This window comes from Paralichthys olivaceus, chromosome 9 (assembly GCF_024713975.1).
Source record: "Paralichthys olivaceus isolate ysfri-2021 chromosome 9, ASM2471397v2, whole genome shotgun sequence".
Lineage (NCBI taxonomy): Eukaryota > Metazoa > Chordata > Actinopteri > Pleuronectiformes > Paralichthyidae > Paralichthys > Paralichthys olivaceus.
This window is the reverse complement of record NC_091101.1, coordinates 14,984,671-15,005,765: the sequence shown is the minus strand read 5'-3', so window position 1 is coordinate 15,005,765 and position 21,095 is coordinate 14,984,671. Positions and strand designations below refer to the sequence as shown.

The 21,095-nt window shown below is 42.5% G+C and overlaps 1 protein-coding gene across 24 annotated transcripts; it reads right to left on the bottom strand.

Annotated features, from left to right (window-relative positions):
* Nucleotides 1-1,211: 1,211 nt before the first annotated feature.
* On the bottom strand, nt 1,212-20,320 carry LOC109626177 (catenin delta-1). 24 transcript variants are annotated; one of them, XM_020081888.2, is made up of 21 exons: nt 20,162-20,320; nt 15,022-15,146; nt 12,594-12,757; nt 10,610-10,678; nt 10,123-10,514; nt 9,323-9,604; nt 8,931-9,171; nt 8,610-8,832; nt 7,681-7,873; nt 7,463-7,580; nt 7,210-7,363; nt 6,952-6,969; nt 6,562-6,630; nt 5,884-6,011; nt 5,541-5,691; nt 5,211-5,403; nt 4,872-5,068; nt 4,706-4,747; nt 4,548-4,615; nt 4,243-4,346; nt 1,212-2,852 (listed from the first exon to the last, which is right to left on the bottom strand). In XM_020081888.2, exons 3-20 carry the CDS (start codon nt 12,750-12,752, stop codon nt 4,287-4,289), a joined length of 2,757 nt encoding a protein of 918 aa, XP_019937447.1. In that variant the 5' UTR covers nt 12,753-12,757; nt 15,022-15,146; nt 20,162-20,320; the 3' UTR covers nt 1,212-2,852; nt 4,243-4,286. The 24 variants fall into 24 exon arrangements, with proteins under 24 accessions (XP_019937447.1, XP_069387877.1, XP_069387878.1 ...); XM_069531776.1 differs by having other exon boundaries at nt 4,292-4,346; XM_069531777.1 differs by having other exon boundaries at nt 4,292-4,346; nt 15,028-15,146.
* Nucleotides 20,321-21,095: the final 775 nt, after the last annotated feature.

Genomic DNA, 21,095 nt, shown 5'->3' with positions numbered 1-21,095 from the left:
ACAAACACACACACGTGTCAGTTATAGACTCAATTGAAGCAGCATGAGGACTTGTCCAACTTGTTCCACTTTCAGGACACAACTCCAACACTGGCTTTAATTAATGTAAGTGGGGTTAGAGCTTTTTATTGAAATCATATATGAGTGAATACAAATACTTAAAATGTTCAATTAAGATCTAATGGCTGCCTGCTTTCATTTGAAATGTTCTTATGTAAATCAGGACAGTTTAATAGAAATGTTTTCCATATTTGTTTTTTGAAGAAAAGATTCAAACCACATTTATATGAATGAACTACACAGGGTACAACCTCCTTAATGTTACCTACAGACCTGTGTTGCACACTGTTGTCTTAAAAGTCAGGGGAGAGTGAAATTATTTATTCAATACCTGGAAACCTTTCTCCATTTCTAGCAACATAAACGTCTACATTGAACTTTTATCGACTCATTTGTTTAACTGGTTTGGGGTCAGTCTGACAAATATCAGACATTCACACTCTGACACACACTTCAGGCCCCTATGATCCGGCAGCTGCTCCTTAAACTGTTTAAGATGCATTTGACGTGTATCACACTAGAAATGCAACAACACTTTCATGTCCTTGTACAACCCTCATGTGTTTCACCATGTTTGGGGCCTGACACACACACACACACACACACACACACACACACACACACACACACACACACACACACACACACACACACACACACACACACACACACACACACACACACACACACACACACACACACACACACACACACGACAGCTATTTCCTGTCAGCATGTGGCTGGGTGTGTAACTGGAGTCGACAGCAAAGCTGAGAATGTCAACACTTTAACTATGCAACATGGACATCGTGTGTTTAAAGTTAAAAAGCTTCATGAGGGAAATAAGTAAAGACCTGAACTCAGCTTGAGGTTTGAATTTGGGAGATGTACGTGGTTGTGGTGAGTTTTAAGGAAGTCTGGTGACTGCATTGAGTTCGTTAATAAGCCTTGATAATTAGTGGATCAGAACATCAAACTCAGCACACTGATGTTAGGGAGTTAGTACAGGACATAGTGTGAAGTCTGTGCGTTTGCCACTGGCCTCAACAAGAGCGAGGAGATGAAATTACTCTGACAGACTGCCTCTCTTTAATTAGACGTGTTTATCTACAATACATGATACCGCCACATCAAGGACACGTTGCCAAATCTTGTCTAAGAAAAGATCTTTATTTATAAAAACAACAGTATTACCAGTTACATACTTTACTGAAAAAAGCAACTTCTCAGAGCCAAGGCAGGTATGAATGGTACATCATAACTTTACATGGATAGGCAACAGTACAAATATACTATATGAGTGGAGAGTAAAAAAAACAAAGATGATTGGTCTCTTTTGCCTTTAAAACAAGTCAGCAGTAAAACTGGGACTAAATAGTGGAACTAATTGCATAATTCTTGCATCCACCGCTCCCTCACATACAAACCCCGAAATAAAATACAAACCAGACAGATTAAAAGTACAAAAAAAGAGAATCAAGACAAAAAAAATGTGCTTTTTGTCCAACTTTTAAGGAAACATCAAAGTCTCTCCCAAATCAGTCTGTAAAAAACTCGAGTCTCCTCTGAGTGAAGAAGGGATTTTATGTAAATACGGCACGACAGGAATGAAAATGTGCACGTCTCAATGACTAAAAATTGCAAAGAAAGAGCAAGTAGTAATTTTTATCAGTTTGAGGACAAATCAGAGATAAATATTAGTCGAGAGACCTTTCCGAAGACTCATGTTGTGTCCATAGTGTTAACCTTAAATAAAGAGCATGGAATGGTTTCTGAAGCAGGATGTCTAAAAGTTTAAGAGGTTTAGTGGTGCATGTTCCACGCTTCACAATGATGTGTTTTTCTGCTTAAAGTCAAAACACAGCAGCTGAAACTGTCATTTTTTCACGGGGGGGGGGCAAAAGAAAAGATGGAAATTATAAGTATCGAACACAAAAAGAGGCAGTTGGTACATAAAAAAAAAGCTCTGTCACAGGAATAGAAGCACACGATAAAAAGAGACGACGAGCTGATAATCAACACGTGGTCGGGTCCATGCACACACACTTTCATTCAAAAAGGTCCATATTAATTTTTTTCCGCACACACACAGCCACAGGTTTACTGTATGACAAATATACACACACCTGCCTCCTCTTGTTCACGCCTGAGCTCGTCCCAACCGAGAGAAAATAACTCTAGACAGGAAAATAACTCCTATATAAACATTCTCAATCTACAGGGACGTTGTCGGTCTGCCGCCACGTCCCACCCTCCCAGCATTCCCAGTACAGGGATGATTTAAATTAATGAGCTAAAACTAATGCAGTCGATCCCATTTTCTTTTTATATACAGTATATACCCTACATAGAAGTCTACGTACAAATTCATCATCAGGATAACGGTGTTGGCAGCAACATGTCGACAACAGAAAGAAAATGAACATAAAAAAGCAGGATGACAACACCAGAATTAAATGATTGTCAACTAAGGTGATTGCCTTTACAGAAGAACTATCATTCAAAAACAGAATATAGTTTTGTTGCTACAACTTGAATGAATTTGTAAAAAGTTGGTCTGTGCTGCACCAAACTTGCATGTCTGCAACACAAACTGCTTTCTTTGGAAGCCAACCCTCAACTCCTGATCCCATCTGCAGGGTGATAGAGAGAGAGAGAGAGAGAGAGAGAGAGAGAAGGGGGTGGGGTGGGATGGGGAGAGGGAGAGAGTCTGTGCATTTGGATCTTCTCTCCTCAGTAGCAGTGGTAGGGCAGGGACGGCCCAGTCTGAGTGATGCACACGATCAGTTTTTCTGGAGGAGCAGAGCAAAACAATACACAGATTATAAAAATGTTATAAATATTAACAGATTTTATTTTATTTTGTTAATTTACGCACTGAGCAAGGAGGAGAAACAAAGACTCACTCTGTGGTATATGTATGACAAAGCTGCATGGGAGTGCTGTCACAATATCCAGATGTTCAATTCTACAGATATCAAATTGAACTAAGTTTGAATTTCTTTCTAATCTTTGGTTAATAGTTGATGCTACTGTAATCATATTAGTTTTCCCTGTGACTGTAGTAAAGTAAAAATTCCCTACATTTGTAAGTAACTGCAGTTGAATTTCATCACAATTATCCCATGATCCTGAGATATAAAGTGTGTCAATATATCTATAAATAGAGATCTTGTGTCTTCCTGTATCAATGCAGTATGTGAGAGGGTAAAAAGTTAAGTACAAAATGGAGGACGACCTGTGCTGTGTAAATGTAAAAATATTAGAAAACAGGTCAGAGTCATCGTTTCCTGGTAGCAAAAACATGTCTACAACAATCTTATGGCAAAAGATATAAACCTTAGAGATTAATTTATCAAAGTGTGATTTAAAAAAAAAAAAAAGACGATATCTTACTTTAGAAAATTGAATTATTTCCCTGTCTAGACCTCCTCATTCTGTCATTATCGAACTCATGCATCTATAGCAGGCGGATCGATGCTGGCTCTTAAACAACATTAAGATGTGGTACAAGAAATCTGTTGATACTAATTTTGACCACATGTTTTGTAATACCGTGTAAAGCCACAAGAGCGTGCACTGAAAATCAAATCACAAACCACCAACAAAAAGGCATCAAAAGAAAAAGCTGCAACAGAGGACTTGGAGACAAATATGCCCCAACATGGAGATGTTATCAAACACTGCACTACGTTCCTAAAGTGACTGTAAACCCATCCCAGCAGTTGCTCCTCTGAGAGACATAAAACTATTTTGAGACAATAGGGATCACGCTGAATGTCACTGTAAAACCCCTTCCTCAAAAGAATAAAGTTTGGAAACAAAAGTAAAACACTGCATTACCTCTGTTCTTTAACTGTGTTTTATAACTGAAGTGTATTAAAATTAGCATCGGCATTAAAGTTCGGATATTGTGACATCACTCCTGCAAAAACAGCCTTTATTGTTCGGAGGACTTAAATCTTTGTCAGCCCGAGATTCATCTCTACACTGACAGACGGTGTGGACCACCTTGCAGCATACTATACCAGTAAGTACACATCACCAGTACAATAGTCCTCAACCAGTGATTGAGTCCACAGTTATAAACAGAGACAAGGATTCACTGAGGGTTTGAAGTTATATAAGACAAAAGGAAAAGAGCTCAAAGTCCATGCAGGACAAGAGGTCAGCTGGACATACCATGCTGTTACATGCAGAGGGGAGTAGAGGGGAGGGGGGGAAGGCTAACCATCGTAGGAGTCCAACAGAGGCAGGGAGCCCTTTCTGCCCCCATACACCCCTCGCTGAGAGACAACGAGAAAGAGAGAGAGAGAGGAAGTGAGTGTGAGAAGAAAAAGTTATCAGTGACTGTGAGGTTTAAAAAGGCTGTCAAAGAAAAAAGGTTAAACTGTGGAATTAGTCTTAGTGATGCAGGAGAGCAGCTGTTAGTGAAGTTAGGTGAGCAATCCAGCACGTGAATGTGCATAAGCAGGATTTTTAAGCACCGGTAAAGTGTCTGTGGTCTCATCCAGAGTGTGTCTCCTCTCCCTCTGGTCCAGTGTAGAGTAGGCCTCTAAAATGTGCAGAGGAAAATTACCACAGTGGGAAAAAAAACTTTATGAAATTTGTCTCATTCAAATAAAGTGATGATAAATGGACTAACCAGGGCCAAGGTCGTTTAGTGGAATCATGTCCCTCTTTTCCCCTAAAATGAAGCAACACATGATTACAAAACATAACAAGAAGACGCACCATCTTTAAATATTTGACTAAATGTAGGATTTAAAAAACGGTTCAAATTTAAGCCATGCAATACTTCTGACTCTGACCTCTGTCCAGCAGTGGTGTGGTGCTGTCCTCATAGGCGCCGTTAGCACGGGTGCTCGGGCCGTTGGTGGTGCTGGTGTTGACCATGAAGTCCGTCTTCTTCCAGCCATCTTTCTCTAGAGGCCGACGCAGCTCCTTGTGGGCCCAGACCAGCTGCAGCACCTGGCCCGCCCCCCGCACCTCACGGTCGGAACGCTTGCTGTGGGACACAGAGAGACAAGTTCAGGCTCAGACCTTATGTCCTGTTCTCCCAGTGGGGGTATAGAATCTATGCATGTGTTCACAAAAAATATCAAAAACACCATTTTCCTCCCATATCTCACTTTCCAAAACACACTTACCCATCCTTGTTAATAAGCACCAGCCTCTCAATACCCTGTGAGGCTCGGAGAGTCTTTGCTGCCTCCAGGCTGTTGCCTAGCACCTCGGCGAGCGTGCTCAGTACAGAAACCACAGTTTCCTCTGAAAGAACACGTCCAGATTGACTCTGGCCTCCAGGCAGGTTGGCCACAAGGTGAGGCACTGCATGCAAACCTGCACAAGAGGAGGAACACAAAATATATTTCAGCTTTCAAAAAATAATCACATGCATAAAAGAACAAATATTGTGAACAAAATAAACTTAACCATGATAATAATTCAAAATTTTCTCAACAAGCTGATGTCCATACCGAGAAGTTCACAGTTGCGGTTGTCGATGGCGAGGTTCCTCAAGGCTCCGGACATCGCTCTGACCACACGGTCATTACCATGAGCCAGCAGTTCTGCCATCATGGGAAGACCCTTCTCCAGACGCACAGTGGCCCGGATGTATCGACCATACTGAAGAACGAGCAGACGGAAGCAGTAATGAGTCGTTTTACACAGGAACAGCAGTGTCACTCCAATAACTTTAGACGATAGGATTGTGTACTTTTTTCACAGCCGACTAATCAGAGGTAAAATTCACTTCACAGACTCAAAATGCTCACAAACATATATGTTTTTATAAGTTTGTGATGAAATGGTACTAACAGTCCATCTTCCAGCACACAGGTTCTGGATGGCACCGGCAGCAGCCTCCAGCACCGAGGGATTCTTGCTCTCTCTGAGCAGTGACGTGTAAACACGAACCACCTCTGGTTGGAACAACAGCTCGTAACCTGAGGTCAACAGGGAGGGAACAAAGTGAGCTTAGATTAGAGTTTATCACATTTCAGCATCTTGGACATGGTGCAGGTCAGGTTTCACTTAAAACTGACATCTACTATCTGAGCCTGGTGTTGTGAGACGCTTCAGACTCAAAACCAAACATCTTCATCTCTATGACTAACAAAGACATAAAAGCCTAATAGATACAGAATCATAGCAATGTAGCATGATGAAGACATGATCTTAAAACATAAAACTAATTATTTCTACATATTTTCTGTCCAAAAAATTAAGAATCTGTCAATTATTTGCTGGATTTGAAATAAAAAGGAGAAACTTGAAATAAGCCTTTCACAACACTTGCATTATAGTGAAAAACATCTTTTCTCCAGAATGAGATTTTGTTGTTTTACAGGAAATCTGTTTATGGGTCAAGAATAAACCCTGACAGTGGCATAGAGAGATAAATGGGATGTAAGTATAGGTTAAACTGGTCATTTCAATGAGCTTTGTCACAGATTGATGAATTTATGATATGAAGAGATAAAGACACACACATACCTTTGGCAGGTGTTGTTCTCTTTGGAATATCCACTTGATCTCCACTTCCATCATCTCCATCCTTCTTTCCTGCAGCGAGAACAAAAACCCAGACAAAACATAAAAGTTAGAGCTGAAGAAAAGAAGCAGATCAAGTGAAGCCAGCTGAGATGAGCATTCAGGTTATCCTCAGTCCTCGGCTTAATGACAGTGTTACGTAAAAGACAACCATGCACCCAGTGGAACAAGCACTTTGGACATGCAGTGGTGTTTGACATTGAGTGACCATACCAAGTGAACTCAACATTCACATTCGTGGGAACTGTTATGATGCATTAGTAACATGAGTGATGACAGAGCGGCCAATAGTTTCAAAAATGCATTACGACAACACCAAGAGGGGAATCTTACCTTTGGAAAACCATTCATCTAAATAGAGCAGAGACAGAGGAGGAACGAAGGAGGATGGGAAGAAAGACGAGAGAAAGATAAGAGGAGGAAAGAGAGGAAGAAAAGGAGGGAAACAGTGGTAGAGTGAGAAAAACAGCGACAGGCACTTCTGCCACCAACAAGCTCAAAGTCACCAGCAGCAGCAGCAGCTCTCCATCTTTCTACAGCAAATCTCTCAGACACATTAACTCAAACCTGTAGTCGCTGTCGGACACTGACCTTTTCCCTTTCGAGAGCCAAAGCAGCCACCTTTGTTAGCGGTGGCCGGCCCCTGATTGAGGGGCGCGGCCTCTGCGTAACGTTCACAGCCGGGGACTTCACGATGAACATGATAGGACAGATTCCTCAGGAGGCAAACGCTGTTCTCCACCAACTACAGGAAGAGAGGATGAAACAGGAACACGGTGTCATGAGTGGAAGGACCAATGATAAAAGTGTCAAAAATCTTTGATTGGCTTAAGAGTCTAGGTACCTTATTATCCACATCTTTGCGGTTGATCTGTGATTGGACAATGTACATGAGTGAATCCACCAATCCTGTGCACTCTCTGAGTTTTCGTCGGGCCTCGCTGCGTTCTGAACTCACATTCCTGATGGAGAGAGGGAGAATTTTAGCACATAATTGCATGTTTTCTTCTCAAAATAAGTTTCCTCCGCTCGCATTCTCTTCTTTCCATTCATTGATCCTACCTAAGGCAGCCAGCAGTGTTGGTCAAGGCGGTTTCCCACTCCAGATGGCGTGGTTTGCAGCTCTCCTCTGCACCATTGCTCGCTCGCTCCCAGCCCGAGTGTGGAACGACCACCTCATCAGCTAGGGCGTGCAGGGCGTGGTCCACAATCTCCATCTTCACAGAGTCGTGGGATGAGAGGTTCCACAAGGTGCCTGGAAGGATATAAATACTTTCACTACCACTTTGAATAATTTGACTGTTTTGCTATCAAAGTAATAAAGTAAAATCAATGATTGAATCATGCTGCTGCTGTTAAAAAGTCAGATTAGATCTTCTGTTTCGTTCATCCATCTCTTTTGTAAAAATAATGAAACAATTTGATGCGATTATTTTGTTTCAAAAACACCTTATTTATACCCTGTATATAAAAAGATAAGGTCCGACGCAGAGCGTTTACACATCCACAATGCTTCCATTACATATTATGGGAGCTCAGGACTCTTGTTGGAAATCCTTACTACATTTAATATCTATTTGTTTATAGTTGACTTGTGCAGTGACTAATATTTACTGTATTATTAAATCTCCAAGTGACAACTTTCTCTAAAGTCTGAAAAGTAGCAGAGCGACAGCAGCCAGAACCACTATTAAAATGCATTACTTTTGCTTTTAGTGTTTTTACTGTGTCATATTACAATTTTATGCACAATACCACATCATAACACAAGCGTTAAACATCTTTAACAGTTTGTTTTATTTTCGTTTCTATCTTAAGAGTCAACCATGCCGCATTGAGCAAGTTTCTTATGTTTTGTTCACGAGCATGTGATATCTTTTGACCACTCAAGTAATAAATGAGGCTATGATGCATAACAATTTAGTATATATAAAAACGAAAAAATACAAAAATACAAATGATCCATTTTAGCTTTATATGATCAGCGTTACCTGTGATAGTATCAGTGAGGTCCTGGTCACGGGTTTTCCTCAGTAACCTGACCAGAGCAGGCACTCCATCACAGTTCTTAATGGCGATCTTGTTGTCTTGGTCTCGCCCGTATGAAATGTTCTTCAGTGCTCCACAGGCCGAGTGGTGCACATCCTTGCTGGGGTGGTCCAGCATTGATACCAAGGATGGGATACCTTTCAGGCGACGCACGTCTGACTTAACCTAGAGACAAAAACACAAAGCAAGCACATTAGCAAGCTCGTATCACTGACTTGCCATATAGCCCCACACAGAATCACAATTATTTGCATTTGTTCCACCTTGTCATTTTTGAATGTGAGATGCTGGAGGAAAGCGGCAGCGTTGGTCTTGACAGGGTCCAGTCGGTAGTTCAACATGGCGATGACCTCGGGCAGCTCAGGCTGTCTCCATGAGGCGGGAGGACCCTTCCTCAATGTGCTGTCCAGTGAAGCCATGCTGCCTCTGTCCATCGTCATGGGAACGCCCCAGGCATAAGGGTCACCTCCTCCCATGTCTCCATCCAAAGTATCCTCACAGCTCCTGCATGTCGTCGAAGGAGATAATGAACAGAATAATGAGATCGGTCAACAGTCATATTTTTAGTTTCCGATTTAACACTATGCAGATACCTTATTTAATTACATGGTCCAAATGAAGAAAGCAAGTGTGACATACAATAACAATGTTTTACCTAAGTCTTCGTCTGTCCACCCCCCCAGGCCCAGGCCCCAGACGTGGCATGGTTCCGTAGCCTCCAGGGTGCATGGGTGGAGCCCCCATACCATAGTCATCATATCCCACACTGCGCTGGTCATCCTCCAGACCATAGTGGCCGTGGCCATAACGCATCTCCAATGCTGAGCCCAAGGCCCTCATTCCCCGGCTCACTTGGGGCTGTGCTGCGTAAGGGTCAAGCTGCTGACGGCTTGGAGCCCGGTAGCCAGAATCGAGAGTCCTGTAGCCATCAACAGGCCTGTGGAGGGAAGAGAAGAACAGAAGTAATCACTTGTTTTATAGATACATCCCATCCTCAGTGATCTAATGGTGCATCACCTATTATCTGGCTTCACACCTGATTCTCAGCAGTCAAAAGTAGATTTGATATTCATTGATGTTCTTAAATGGGAAAACATGTTTTCTTTGTGAACTATAAATTACTGTCTGATTATTATGGTGTAACAGTAATGCTAATTCTGCTCTCATCAATCTCAGATGATTTTAGAACAACTCCATTATATTTCCATAAAGATAAGAGCATATAAGAGAAAAAGTACAGTTAAACCACTGAGACCACAATGACTGTTGTCTGAGTGAATACTTTAGTGAAAAAACCATACAGATGGAGAACCAGACCTGCTTTAGCAGTTGAAATTCTGGTTTGACTGAAAGGATGGTGTTTTAATGTACACTTATAAAAACTAGATGATCACACACTGCTACATCCAGAATTATATCATGAAATAACAGTGCCATTATAGGAGGGTCTTATACCTATAGCGCTCATCCATGTGTGAGCCCCTGCTCAGGCTAGTGTATGCTTCTGATGGCGGGCCCCCCCGGTAGTCGTCGTAAGCCCCTACAGGGGCGTAGTGGTAGTTTCTGGGTACTGTGGCAGTAGGGTAATCTCCTGCTACAGGCTGCCTGTAAGGACGGTCAAGTGTGGCACTGTAGCCCCCCATACCGGACACTGACAAGCCCCCATCGATGGACATGGAGTCGGAGGGCAGGACTGTGCGTGAAATTGGTTTCTTCATCTGAGGGAGACTTGTGTCTAGCCGTCTTGTGGTTCCCTCTTCCGAAAACACAGAGTGCACTTCCTGTGAGTCATCTTCTGGTGTGTAGCTCTCATCTAGAGCGCCGTGTGCAGGGTCCACCATCCTGTACTGTAGCAGAGACACAACACACATTTACATCAGTCAAAATCCCTGGTATAAATATAATGAAATTTGCATAACCATTTACAAACAAAAACACATACCTGTGTGCCGTTTATGTAAGCGTCAGTCAATTTCAGTCGTTCTATGTCTGCATCACCTAAACGCCCGTTCTGGGATAAAAGAGACACACAACTTTGAAATACACACAGTGTAACAATAATATGAAACCAACAACAATTTTACTAAATTAGTCATTCAAGTGAGCCTGAGCGCCTGATTCCCAGAAGTCAGAGCTGTCTACTTTCTTACAACCACCCAGATGATATTACTGCAGCTGAAGCACATTCATTGCTGACCACACCGTCCCTGCATGTTCATGGTCTGTGAATCACTGCCAGACTTTGAGAAGGACATTTTGGAGTGTAGCCATTCAACCCCCCCCCCCCCTTTTAGTCTGTTACATAATCAATGACTGTCACTCTGTATAACTCATATTTTCTACCCAGCCTTGAGCAACACTTCCTATTCGATGTAATATCAAGATATGAGCAATAGCCTCAAGCCAAATCCCATGTGAACGCAAGATGACTGGGCTACTATTTGAAAAACTACTTTTAAATACCAGACAATGTTGCCTCATCAAACACTGACTCCCACTTCACTGGTGGGAGTATTGTGTACTGCACTAAAGGGTATGTCCACAAGGAGGCAGGGCTGTTATTCATATGCAATCTGAAGTGATGGGCGCACTTCCCCTACAGCTGCTCCTTCCTCTAATACCACTTCATTTACGAATAGCTTAAAATCATGCATATCGTCATTCCCATTTATATTTTCAGATATAAACCATGTAGCACAAGGCCAAAAACACCAAATCCCTCTCTCTTATCCACCATCCTCCTGCTCCTAGACACTAATCAGAAGAAGTCCTTTCCAAGGATTCAAAAAAGACTAAATATACGATCTATCTATGTCAGGATGCCCTTAAAGGAAGGAAAACATTAAGGAATACATTTTAAACTACTCGACTGAAAACCTTATACAACCATGTCCTAAACATAAGCTTAAATGTCAGCTCCTGAATATTGCAATGCCTGACCTTTGGGTTACCTGAGACCATAATAATGGCTCTAAATTGAAATAATGAGTCTACAATATGGCAAAAGCAGAGGAAATAGTAGAACCACGTCCAACCAAAAACCCAGCTGTATACACAAGAGTGGGAGTCTGGAAACCTGATAAACACAAATAGCAGGAGTACAGTTTGTCAAATTCTCTAATGTTACAAATTCTCAGTTTAATTGTATGGTATTATTATTATTAATATAGTTTAAAAAAAACAACTCTAAAACATAGGCTATGGGGCTGATACAATGTAGGAGAAATAAAAACTGATAAGGAAAAAAGTTATTTACTATATAAATTCTACACAGAGCTTGATTTGTAGATGTTCAACATACAAAACCCAATTTGTATGTAACAGCCACAACAGAAGTAATATACATGGCATTCATCAAGTGTTATAAATTAATAAATTATATACAATAAAAAAAAGTTACCACACTGGATGTTTAATAATGCAATTCACATGCATGACAGTTGATCACATACCAGAACACAACATGCTGCAACAGAGGAAAATAACAGCTTCTACAGCTTAGGCCTACAAGGTGTAAACATTTGTGTGTCAGAGTGTGTATCCGCTGAGTGACACTGAAGGCATGCTGAAAGTGTGTGATGATGACAAACTCAGGCATGTTAAAGCAGTCCAACTATGCAGAGGCACAAACTGATTCGTTTGAGGATGAGGGCCAACAGACAGATGGTCTTATGAGATACAGAGACAATGAAGAAAGACACTTGATGATGACGTGCGGACAAAAACTCGTCGAGCACTTGTGAAGAAAAGGCGAGGCAGAGGAGAGGGGGGATGAATGATGAAGGGATGGATGTAAAGGGAGAAAATTATGCATTGATTGAATGGATGGCGGGAATGACGATCCATGTGTTGGAGGTAAAAGATGGAGGCTGTAGACGTCTACGAAACTCCGAAAGGGGTTGTTAGGTTTTGATTGGGAGCATTACCTGTGTGTGAGGGAGGGGGCGACCTAAGGCAGAGGGGCTGGTGGCAGAGAGGCCCACTCTCCTCCTCTCCTCCTCCAGCGCCCGGGTCAGCTGTTCAAACTGCACCTCCTGCTCCCTGACCGACTCCAGCAGAGCCGCTGCGCTCTCACACTGCTCCATACACACTACACAGCCCCAAGGGGAGAGAGGGGGTGTTACACACTGCCATACACATACCCTGAGTCGCACAGGGAGAGGGAGTCTAACATAAACAGACACACCTCTCAAAACTGACAGAGTATAGCCACATCCACTGGATGCAGGATACTTGTGATGATGCTGAGTCAGATCTGATTTGTCTGCTGACAGTTTGTTTTATAACACAGGCTCAAATGAATGAAACCCATCCACACCAATGGCGTATATAAAAACAGACCACATGACAGCTCGCCAGAGAAGAAGCCAAAGCATCATGATCATCCCCTGGTGGGGGACATGAGCCAAATAGAAATAAAAAATACATAGTACATAAAATAAATCATTCCCATTTTACGTAGTTCTTTTTACTCTGATCTATGTTCAAGAGTAAATATTTTACATTTGATTTTATTTGACAGCTAAGACTGATTTGAAATAGGTTCGAGCAGATGGATCAGTGGCACCAAGTCACGGCTGTGCAGACTCAGCACCTGTATCCAGAATATTTTGGTTGATATTTTTGTATAATAAGAGGAAATGGAAACACATCATCCATCTTTATGTACTGTTGGGATTGTACAGCAATAGAAATGCACCTTTGGCCTGATTTATTAATACAGACAGTAGTGCAGTGTGATAATGATATATGTTGTGTGGTGAAGGAAATCTCCTGTTTCATATTATGGTCTATTGTTTATTTTAATGTGCTGCAAATCACTCTTCTACAGCAATACTTCATCATTTGAATGGGGCTTTTTGTTCTTCCACACTGTAAGGGTGCAGGCAGGAAATTTGCATGAAGGAAATGCTGAGTAAATGTGTCACAGAACCGTTAAGAACAGGAGGAGGACTCTGACCAGTCAAAAGGGGAACTCACTCAAGGACCTTGTTTGGGTATGAAAAGTCTGACATGAACGAAAAAGCTGTCCGTAGCAAATTAAGCTGCAGACCAGCCCTTACAAAAGTGTCACGAACCACTAACCCTCTTTTACATAAACGCAAGATTAATGAAAAATGGTGCGGGAGGAGCGAATGGCTGAGAGCCACTGAAGTTCAGTCGGGTGCTCAAGTGATGTTGCAGACATTGCAAGAGGCTTTTGCCTGTGGCAGACCATATGGCAAAGACTTACTAAGATAGAAGGAGATAACAGCTGCTGTTGCAAATGAACATCTGCAAAGGCATGGCCCAATTTACATGGTCAAGAAAGGGTACATGTATCAATACATATATAGTTGTCTGAATGTATGGGATCTGGATCATATCATGCAGCCCGGTGTAAATAAAAGAAAATGTTGTACAACGTCTATTCTCAAGAATGCCTGTCTTGGTCTCAAAACATTATTTTCCACGCCTCCGAAGTTTGAAAGTGTTCTGCTTCAAATTTCATGCTGACTTTAGCATAACTTAACCATGTCAGCACTGATAAAACCTACTACCACAAGAAGCATGTGAAAAGAATCGCTGTTAATGGTAAGGGCAGCAGTGAAATCAGTCCAGGATAGTGTTCGCTGAAATGAAAATGCAACAGAATCATAAACCACCCAGTTAGTGCCACTCAAACTATAATTCAGTTGACATGATGATATAAATTTGTCTGATCTGAGAAAGAGAAAACAAGAGAAAATGCAACAGGAGGAGGAGGGGGGACAGATGATGCAGTGTCTTAAAACCCTTGCTATTGCAATGGACATAAATGCAGAGATAGTTTCATAATATTCAATTTGTCAATATCACCGTGCCCTACATATGACAACGTGTGCATTGAGGAGACCTCAGAGTTTGTGTCCTCATAGATTCTACAAGAGAAAATATTTACTGAGACTAAAACAATAGATATGGAAAGATTTTTAGATAAATCGTGTGCAGGTTTTAGACTTTGTATACCAGCACTGATGTATTATCTAAAGACTATAAGCATACTTTGACTTTTAAAAAGAAGGAAACAATATTTTTGCTCTACTTTTTGAAGAATGTTAAGTTTCTCATGTACCTATACATATTTATATCTATTTATTTGTATCTGTGCATCAGCATGTTCATTTATGGTGGTATAGCATCTGTTAAAAACAAAAGAGGAGGCCTGTTTCACAAAAACAGAAGCACCCTCAATAAACAGTGGAGGAAGCTTAACATCACAAGAGAGGACATTCGTTTTAGGAAGAACCGCATACTTCTCTTTACTGTTTGGACAGAAAACACACACCAGCACCAACACAGTCAAAGTTTCAGAGAAAAATCAGGAATACAAACCTTCACCTGTGGGTGTGGTTTGGATAGAAGAGGTGAGAGATCACGCCAAGATCAGAGGCTGAGCTCTAGCTGCTCATGTGTAGGAGGACACCGAACCACCAAGCCCAGAAACGAGGAGGAATGGACTGCAGGAAGCAAGAAGACGGGGAGGTGGAGGGAACAGAATGATAAAGACAGAGAGAGGGAGAAATGTTTCAGTGAAGGCTGAAGGCACCTGTTAGAAAAACAGCAACACAGTGAGAATACCATACGAGTGTGTCAACAAGATCTGTGTTTGCGCTGTGAGCAGAAAAACACAGCAGAAGACAGAGACATACAGTAGCTCCAGCCTACAGACACACCCTGTATTTACTCAACATTTAGCCTGCGTAAGGCATTAACCTGCAGCTGGTTCCGGGCCACACAGCACTGAGAAAGAGGCAGTTTTAAACATACAAAAACTTTGCTTTTTGTTTTCCTTCCAGCCTTTCCTATCTAATCAGCCTCATCTGGGCCAACTCTTTCAGTCTGCTACTCTTGTCCTTTCAACTTCGCTGTTCTTTATCCCTCCCCCCAAAGGTTGTTGTTATGTCGTCTGTGCTCTTAGGGAAAGACATTGTTATATCAGAGCCAAAGTGGAGAGGCCAATCCTCTTATCTGTTTGATACACCCTCTGTTGCAGCAGCCTGGCTCCCCTCAACCCAGGCACTGGCTGACACACACACACACACACACACACACACACACACACACACACACACACACACACACACACACACACACACACACACACACACACACACACACACACACACACACACACACACACACACACACACACACACACACACACACACACACACACACACACCTGCATAACCAGTTGGACAAGGTAGGGTAAGGAGGGGTGACCAAATTTCAGTTTCTCAAAGTCTACCCAACATGCACAGAAAGACTTGTTGCAAGTTTGGACAACAAACAGGGGCCTGCATTTACTATTTAATGTTTGTGTGCTTGACAGCTAGAGTGATAACAAGTCCATACAACAGATGAGCAAAAGGTGTAGTAAGTTGAAAAGGAGACATGGTGAGGAATGACTCACAGTTTCACCTGCTTCAGATTGTGCAAACAAAGAAGAAAAGCAGACGTGATGATATCACTGTTTCATGGAGTATTACGAAACCTAAAATAACCTTTAACTGACCAAATGAAGCCTGCAGAGGCGGCAGCTGTTCCTGTGAGTTCCTTTCAAATGAATGAGTAACACATACATGCGCATATATGCTTCTTTAGAAGAGGAAAAAATCCCAGCTTGGGGTGTGCCCAGTGTGGGAAAAAAGGGGGAGGAAAGTGGGATGGCCTGATGAGAAAATAAGGAGTGGCTGAAATGAATTTCACATGAAAAAGGAATGCGTTAAAACCAGGGTTTGCATGTTTAAGGCTGATTGGCAGGAAGACATGACATCACACACACCGCTGGGTTTGGTGGCTGCAGGGGCCCCAAGCACATAAACTCCCACCTGAGCCAGTCACAAACTGCTGTCCTGTAGCAGACATGCCTATATATGGTCATAGCCAGGCCAGGGCTTGTATTCTCCACCACAGAGAGACGGTCAGAGAGCTGCAAACAAATAAAACAAGCAGAGACTCTGGCAGCGAAAAAAAACGGGAGCAGAGTGAGAGGAGAGGGTGAGCAGGAGTGAAAGAGGGGGTAGAGACAGATAAGGAAAGGAGTGCTGAATAAAAGATAAAAGCTGATCTTGCATTCCTTGCATTGTCTCCTGCCAATTCAGCACAGCAGCCCACCCACTCATCCACTGTAAAACAACCTGAGAGGGACACTGGCTAATAACCATTCAGAGGAGACACATAAGAAAACAGAAACTATTAGATGATCATTTTATACCACATGTTAACACTGACTGTCGGATGAGCATATAATCATTATCCACAAGCCACACACCATTCATAGACAAGTAATTATAAACTGAGATTATTATTTCTAGGCCAGTTTGCTTTGGAACATGATATTCTCTGTGTGTGTGTTAACCACAGCCAGAGACTGGAATTCACAGCTGTCCGTCCAGGAGGCTGCTGGAACAATGAGAAGTTTGTGCAACTGAGAACATGAACGCAAGTGTGAAATTTTTTTTTTAGAGCACAGACAACATGATTGGCCACATTTAAGTGCAAATGTATCCATGTGAGGGGTGTGGGGATAATGTTCATGTCACTCCTGACACACGCATGACTTCTGTCCTGTGCACGTCTCCCTCTCTAACAGCTGTTGGTTTTAACCTTGAATGTCACCGGCGAGTTTCGTTGAACATAGACTTCTCTCCTTGTTCACCTCTAACCGACTTCCTGGCAAACAGGATGTTATGGATTCAACATCAAAAATAAGTAAAGGGACGCAATGGTGACTTTGGCTTGAAAAAAAACATTTTCTTCAAAAGAACTACGTGACACGAACCCATGAGGCCCTATAGGATATACGCTTTAATGGCCACCCTCATGTTGGGCTTCCTCCATTAACATTGTATTTTATGGTTAAAAAAAAAATCGCTGTCAATATCTTGATCATGCGACCACAAACCACTTCCCATTTTGCTAATATTGTTTTCTGTCTACTGTTTTCCGTTCTGCTTTAAGTCTGTGAACCCACAGCGCTGATTAATAATTTCATTGTACATGATAAGTTGTAAGTGTATTTCTAGAGTTCCCATTGTCTAACGGCAGAATCCTTATTTTTGAGGGGCTGAAAATCAATTGATGCAAAAGTCAAATCTACTGGCAACAGTTTTAATACCAAATAATGTATGGAACTTTTGATCAAAAGTCGAAATATCTAGTGGTTCCAAAGTCAAAAATACAAATATTTGTTTAGTTTCTCATAGTTCTATTGCAGCAAATTCAATATGTCTGGGGTTTCCACTGATTACAGGATAAAATCAAATAAGCATGGCGATTTATCACATTCTTCTGACATTTATTGAGCACATATATTGCTACAAAATTTAGCACTAGAACAGAAACTGCTTTGAAAGGATGGACTGAATCATTTTTGTCCTGCAAGCTGATTAGGAGCCTTCACTCACTACACAGACTTTAAATATCCTAAAGCCAGTGTATAAGTCACGACCAACAGAAAAACAATGTGAGGCAGGGAACAACACGCAGAGAAAGATTCTCTTTCAGTTTCACCAAACATAACTGTAACAAACGGTCAAAATGTCAACAGCGCCTCGGGGTCAACAACTCCCCAAACATCTGATCAGGGCCTGACACACCACAAGTCACATATCTCCATCCGCCTCTGGAGTTATCAGTCAGCATGACTCACTCAACCCTGTCAAAAGACATCTGTGATCATTGTGCACATATGAAACCAACAATGCAGCCCTTGTCGAGTTAATGAAACACTGGTTAATGCAGCAAGGGCCCACACCTGCCATCAGCAGGAATGACTCCCGACTTAACACAAAACATTCCCTGTCAGGACACACGTTTGTTCTCACATCTCCAGGTAACTGACACTGCAATTTACTGAAATGTCGGTGCGATGCCACCGTGGATGGACATAAGCCGAGCGTGGATTGTAAAGTGGATTGAAGTTTTAGCCCACTAATCCACTTAACACGTACACATCATGTTCACATGCACGCAGAGACACTCACACACACCAGTCCCTTTGTGGATTAACCTGAACCTACACATAGCAGACACAATTGCAGTCAGGGGCAAGCATCAACAATCAAACAATGACTTGGAGACGAGCAGTGAATAAAGGCTGATACATGGGTGTTCACAGTCACATATGGTGTTATTAGTGGCAGCACCTGCAGCGCTGACTGTGCTACAAACACACACTGTCTAACCATTAACCACAACAATACTAAAGCCCAGACAAGAAGACGCTTACCTACACTGCGATCCGTGTCTGCATGACACCACTGTTTACAGGAGAAAGGCTAGTTCACTTGTTCACACTCAGGTTGACAGTTATCCCCACCCAGACTTTTCTTTTCCAACCAAAGCAAGTTCGCACAGGACCCACCCAACAGGTTCACAGGCCGACAAACTTCAACTCCCACCCCAGCCTGTGCGTGTGACAGACTACGACTTGGACCACCTCCCTTGTACAGCAAATACACAAAACTGGCTCAACCTACAGCAAAACGCACATGTCTAGACAAGTGAGGTTTCATTTTACCTTAAACGGCTCTCTGAGGAAGTCTACTGGTGAATGTCTGTCTGCCACCGGAAGACGAGTTAAAACCTCAAAACACATACAGCAACGTTAACTAGGTGAAACCTCTGGAAATGTATATGACCAGGGAACTGAGCCCGGTCTACTTCAGCGATATAACCCCGTCACACAGTTATGCCCCCTGTTGATCCCCAGACCCCGCTGCTCTCTGGTAGACCTTACCCTGAACCACCAGGAGCCGGCTGCACTTATCTAAGAGCATCTAACCATCAAAACCCCACACGCGGTCGTGAATTGATTTTCCCCCCTAACGCCATGCATCAATCTGGGGCATGGGGCGCCGAGTTTGGCAGCGTTAGCTTAAACCCACAATCAGCGACAAAATCACGCTGATATCAAACGACTCTCCCGAACAAAGACTCCCGCATTCAGGACGTGTATTCAACCGGTGGCTTTGCTAACGCCACGGTCCAGATAAATGACAACGTAGGGGATCGAATCAGCCCCGGTTGGCCACAACGCTTGCCCAGCACCCGTGTGACCTGGTTTGGCTGTCTTGCTACGTTAGCATCACAATAACCCACATAGCCGAGCAGCGGGCTAGCGTTAGCATAGCAAACACAGATTAGCACACACGGGGGTTTGGACCTGGCGTGTGTTCAGTTAAGCGGCCTTTTAAGCTAATTTAGAAGTAATTGTCTGTGTTAGCTTTTGGTGTCGAGGTCCCGCTGGAGTCAGCGGTCACGGGTAAGACAACGGCACCGCCGCGGAACACGGTTTGAACTTTGGGTTAGCACGGGAGCTAGCGTTAGCCTGGGAGTCGTGTTTCTGATGTGTCGATGCGACCACTCCTTGCCAACGCTGCAGTGCACCGAGTATCTGTGAGCGGGGAGGAAACGTCGCGGGCCCCGGGCCACCGAACACCTGGGACCGTCTCCAGATGTAACTCACCTGCTTTGTGGAAAGTCCGTCCTGACGCCTTCCAGACTGTTCGGTGTTTCGGTGTGTTTGGCTCCCCTCGGTTCCCCCTCCTTCTCCGGCTTCTGGGTCAAGCTCGTTAAAGACGAAGCGACATCACCGAGTTTTCTAACACACAGAGGGCGGGGCCAGAGAGCGGCTTTACCGTAAACACTGCGCGCACACAAATTTTCCTCTCACACACACGCGCACGCACAATTTCTCCACACACAGACACACACACAAACAAGTTCTCCACACTCACTATTTCTTTATTGGCTGTAATTTACTATGACTAATGCTATTTATTTGATGCTCTTGTTTTATTTTATTTCAACCTGTGTGGTGTTGTTTCTTCCTTGTCAAGCACTCTGTGACATTGTTAAGAAAAGGGCTATCCATGTAAAGTCTATTATTATTATTAGTAGTAGTAGTGGTGGTAGTACTACTAGTAGTAGTGGTAGTAGTATTTCACACTAAAGGATATTACCCTTGGAACCAACCAGTGCTACAAATTCATTAATTCATTAATTGATTGACAACATTTTTTTTGCTTTTAAGCAAATAATCACCAGGCTTCATAAATGCAAGTTTCCCAGTTTTCCGATAACACAAAACTCAATGTGTTTGTGGTGTTGCCTGAAGGGTCAGAAAACATTTCAATATTGAGTTTCATGGACTAATAAAAGGCGTCATTCATATTGTTGACAATATAAAAACCGCAAACAAAGCTAGTTGTATTAGTTGATATCATAGCATCAAATAAAATTAGGATTACAGAGAATTAAATGACATATATATATATAAAAAAGCAAGCCATATGATCATAAGAGTAGGAGATTCAAATTCTCTTAATTTCTCTTCAGTACAATAACCGCCTCCCCATTTTCATCTGTTCCTCCCCCCAAAACACACACACACTCATGTC

Bases quoted from the DNA above. Each gene is read 5' to 3' on its own strand.
- LOC109626177 (XM_069531776.1), bottom strand. From the start codon at position 12,752: ATGGAGCAGTGTGAGAGCGCAGCGGCTCTGCTGGAGTCGGTCAGGGAG. The intron at 8,833-8,930 runs GTGGAACAAATG...TTTTGTCTCTAG, and splicing joins TCACATTCAAAAATGACAAG to GTTAAGTCAGACGTGCGTCG. The intron at 7,364-7,462 runs GTACCTAGACTC...CTCTTCCTGTAG, and splicing joins GCAAAGATGTGGATAATAAG to TTGGTGGAGAACAGCGTTTG.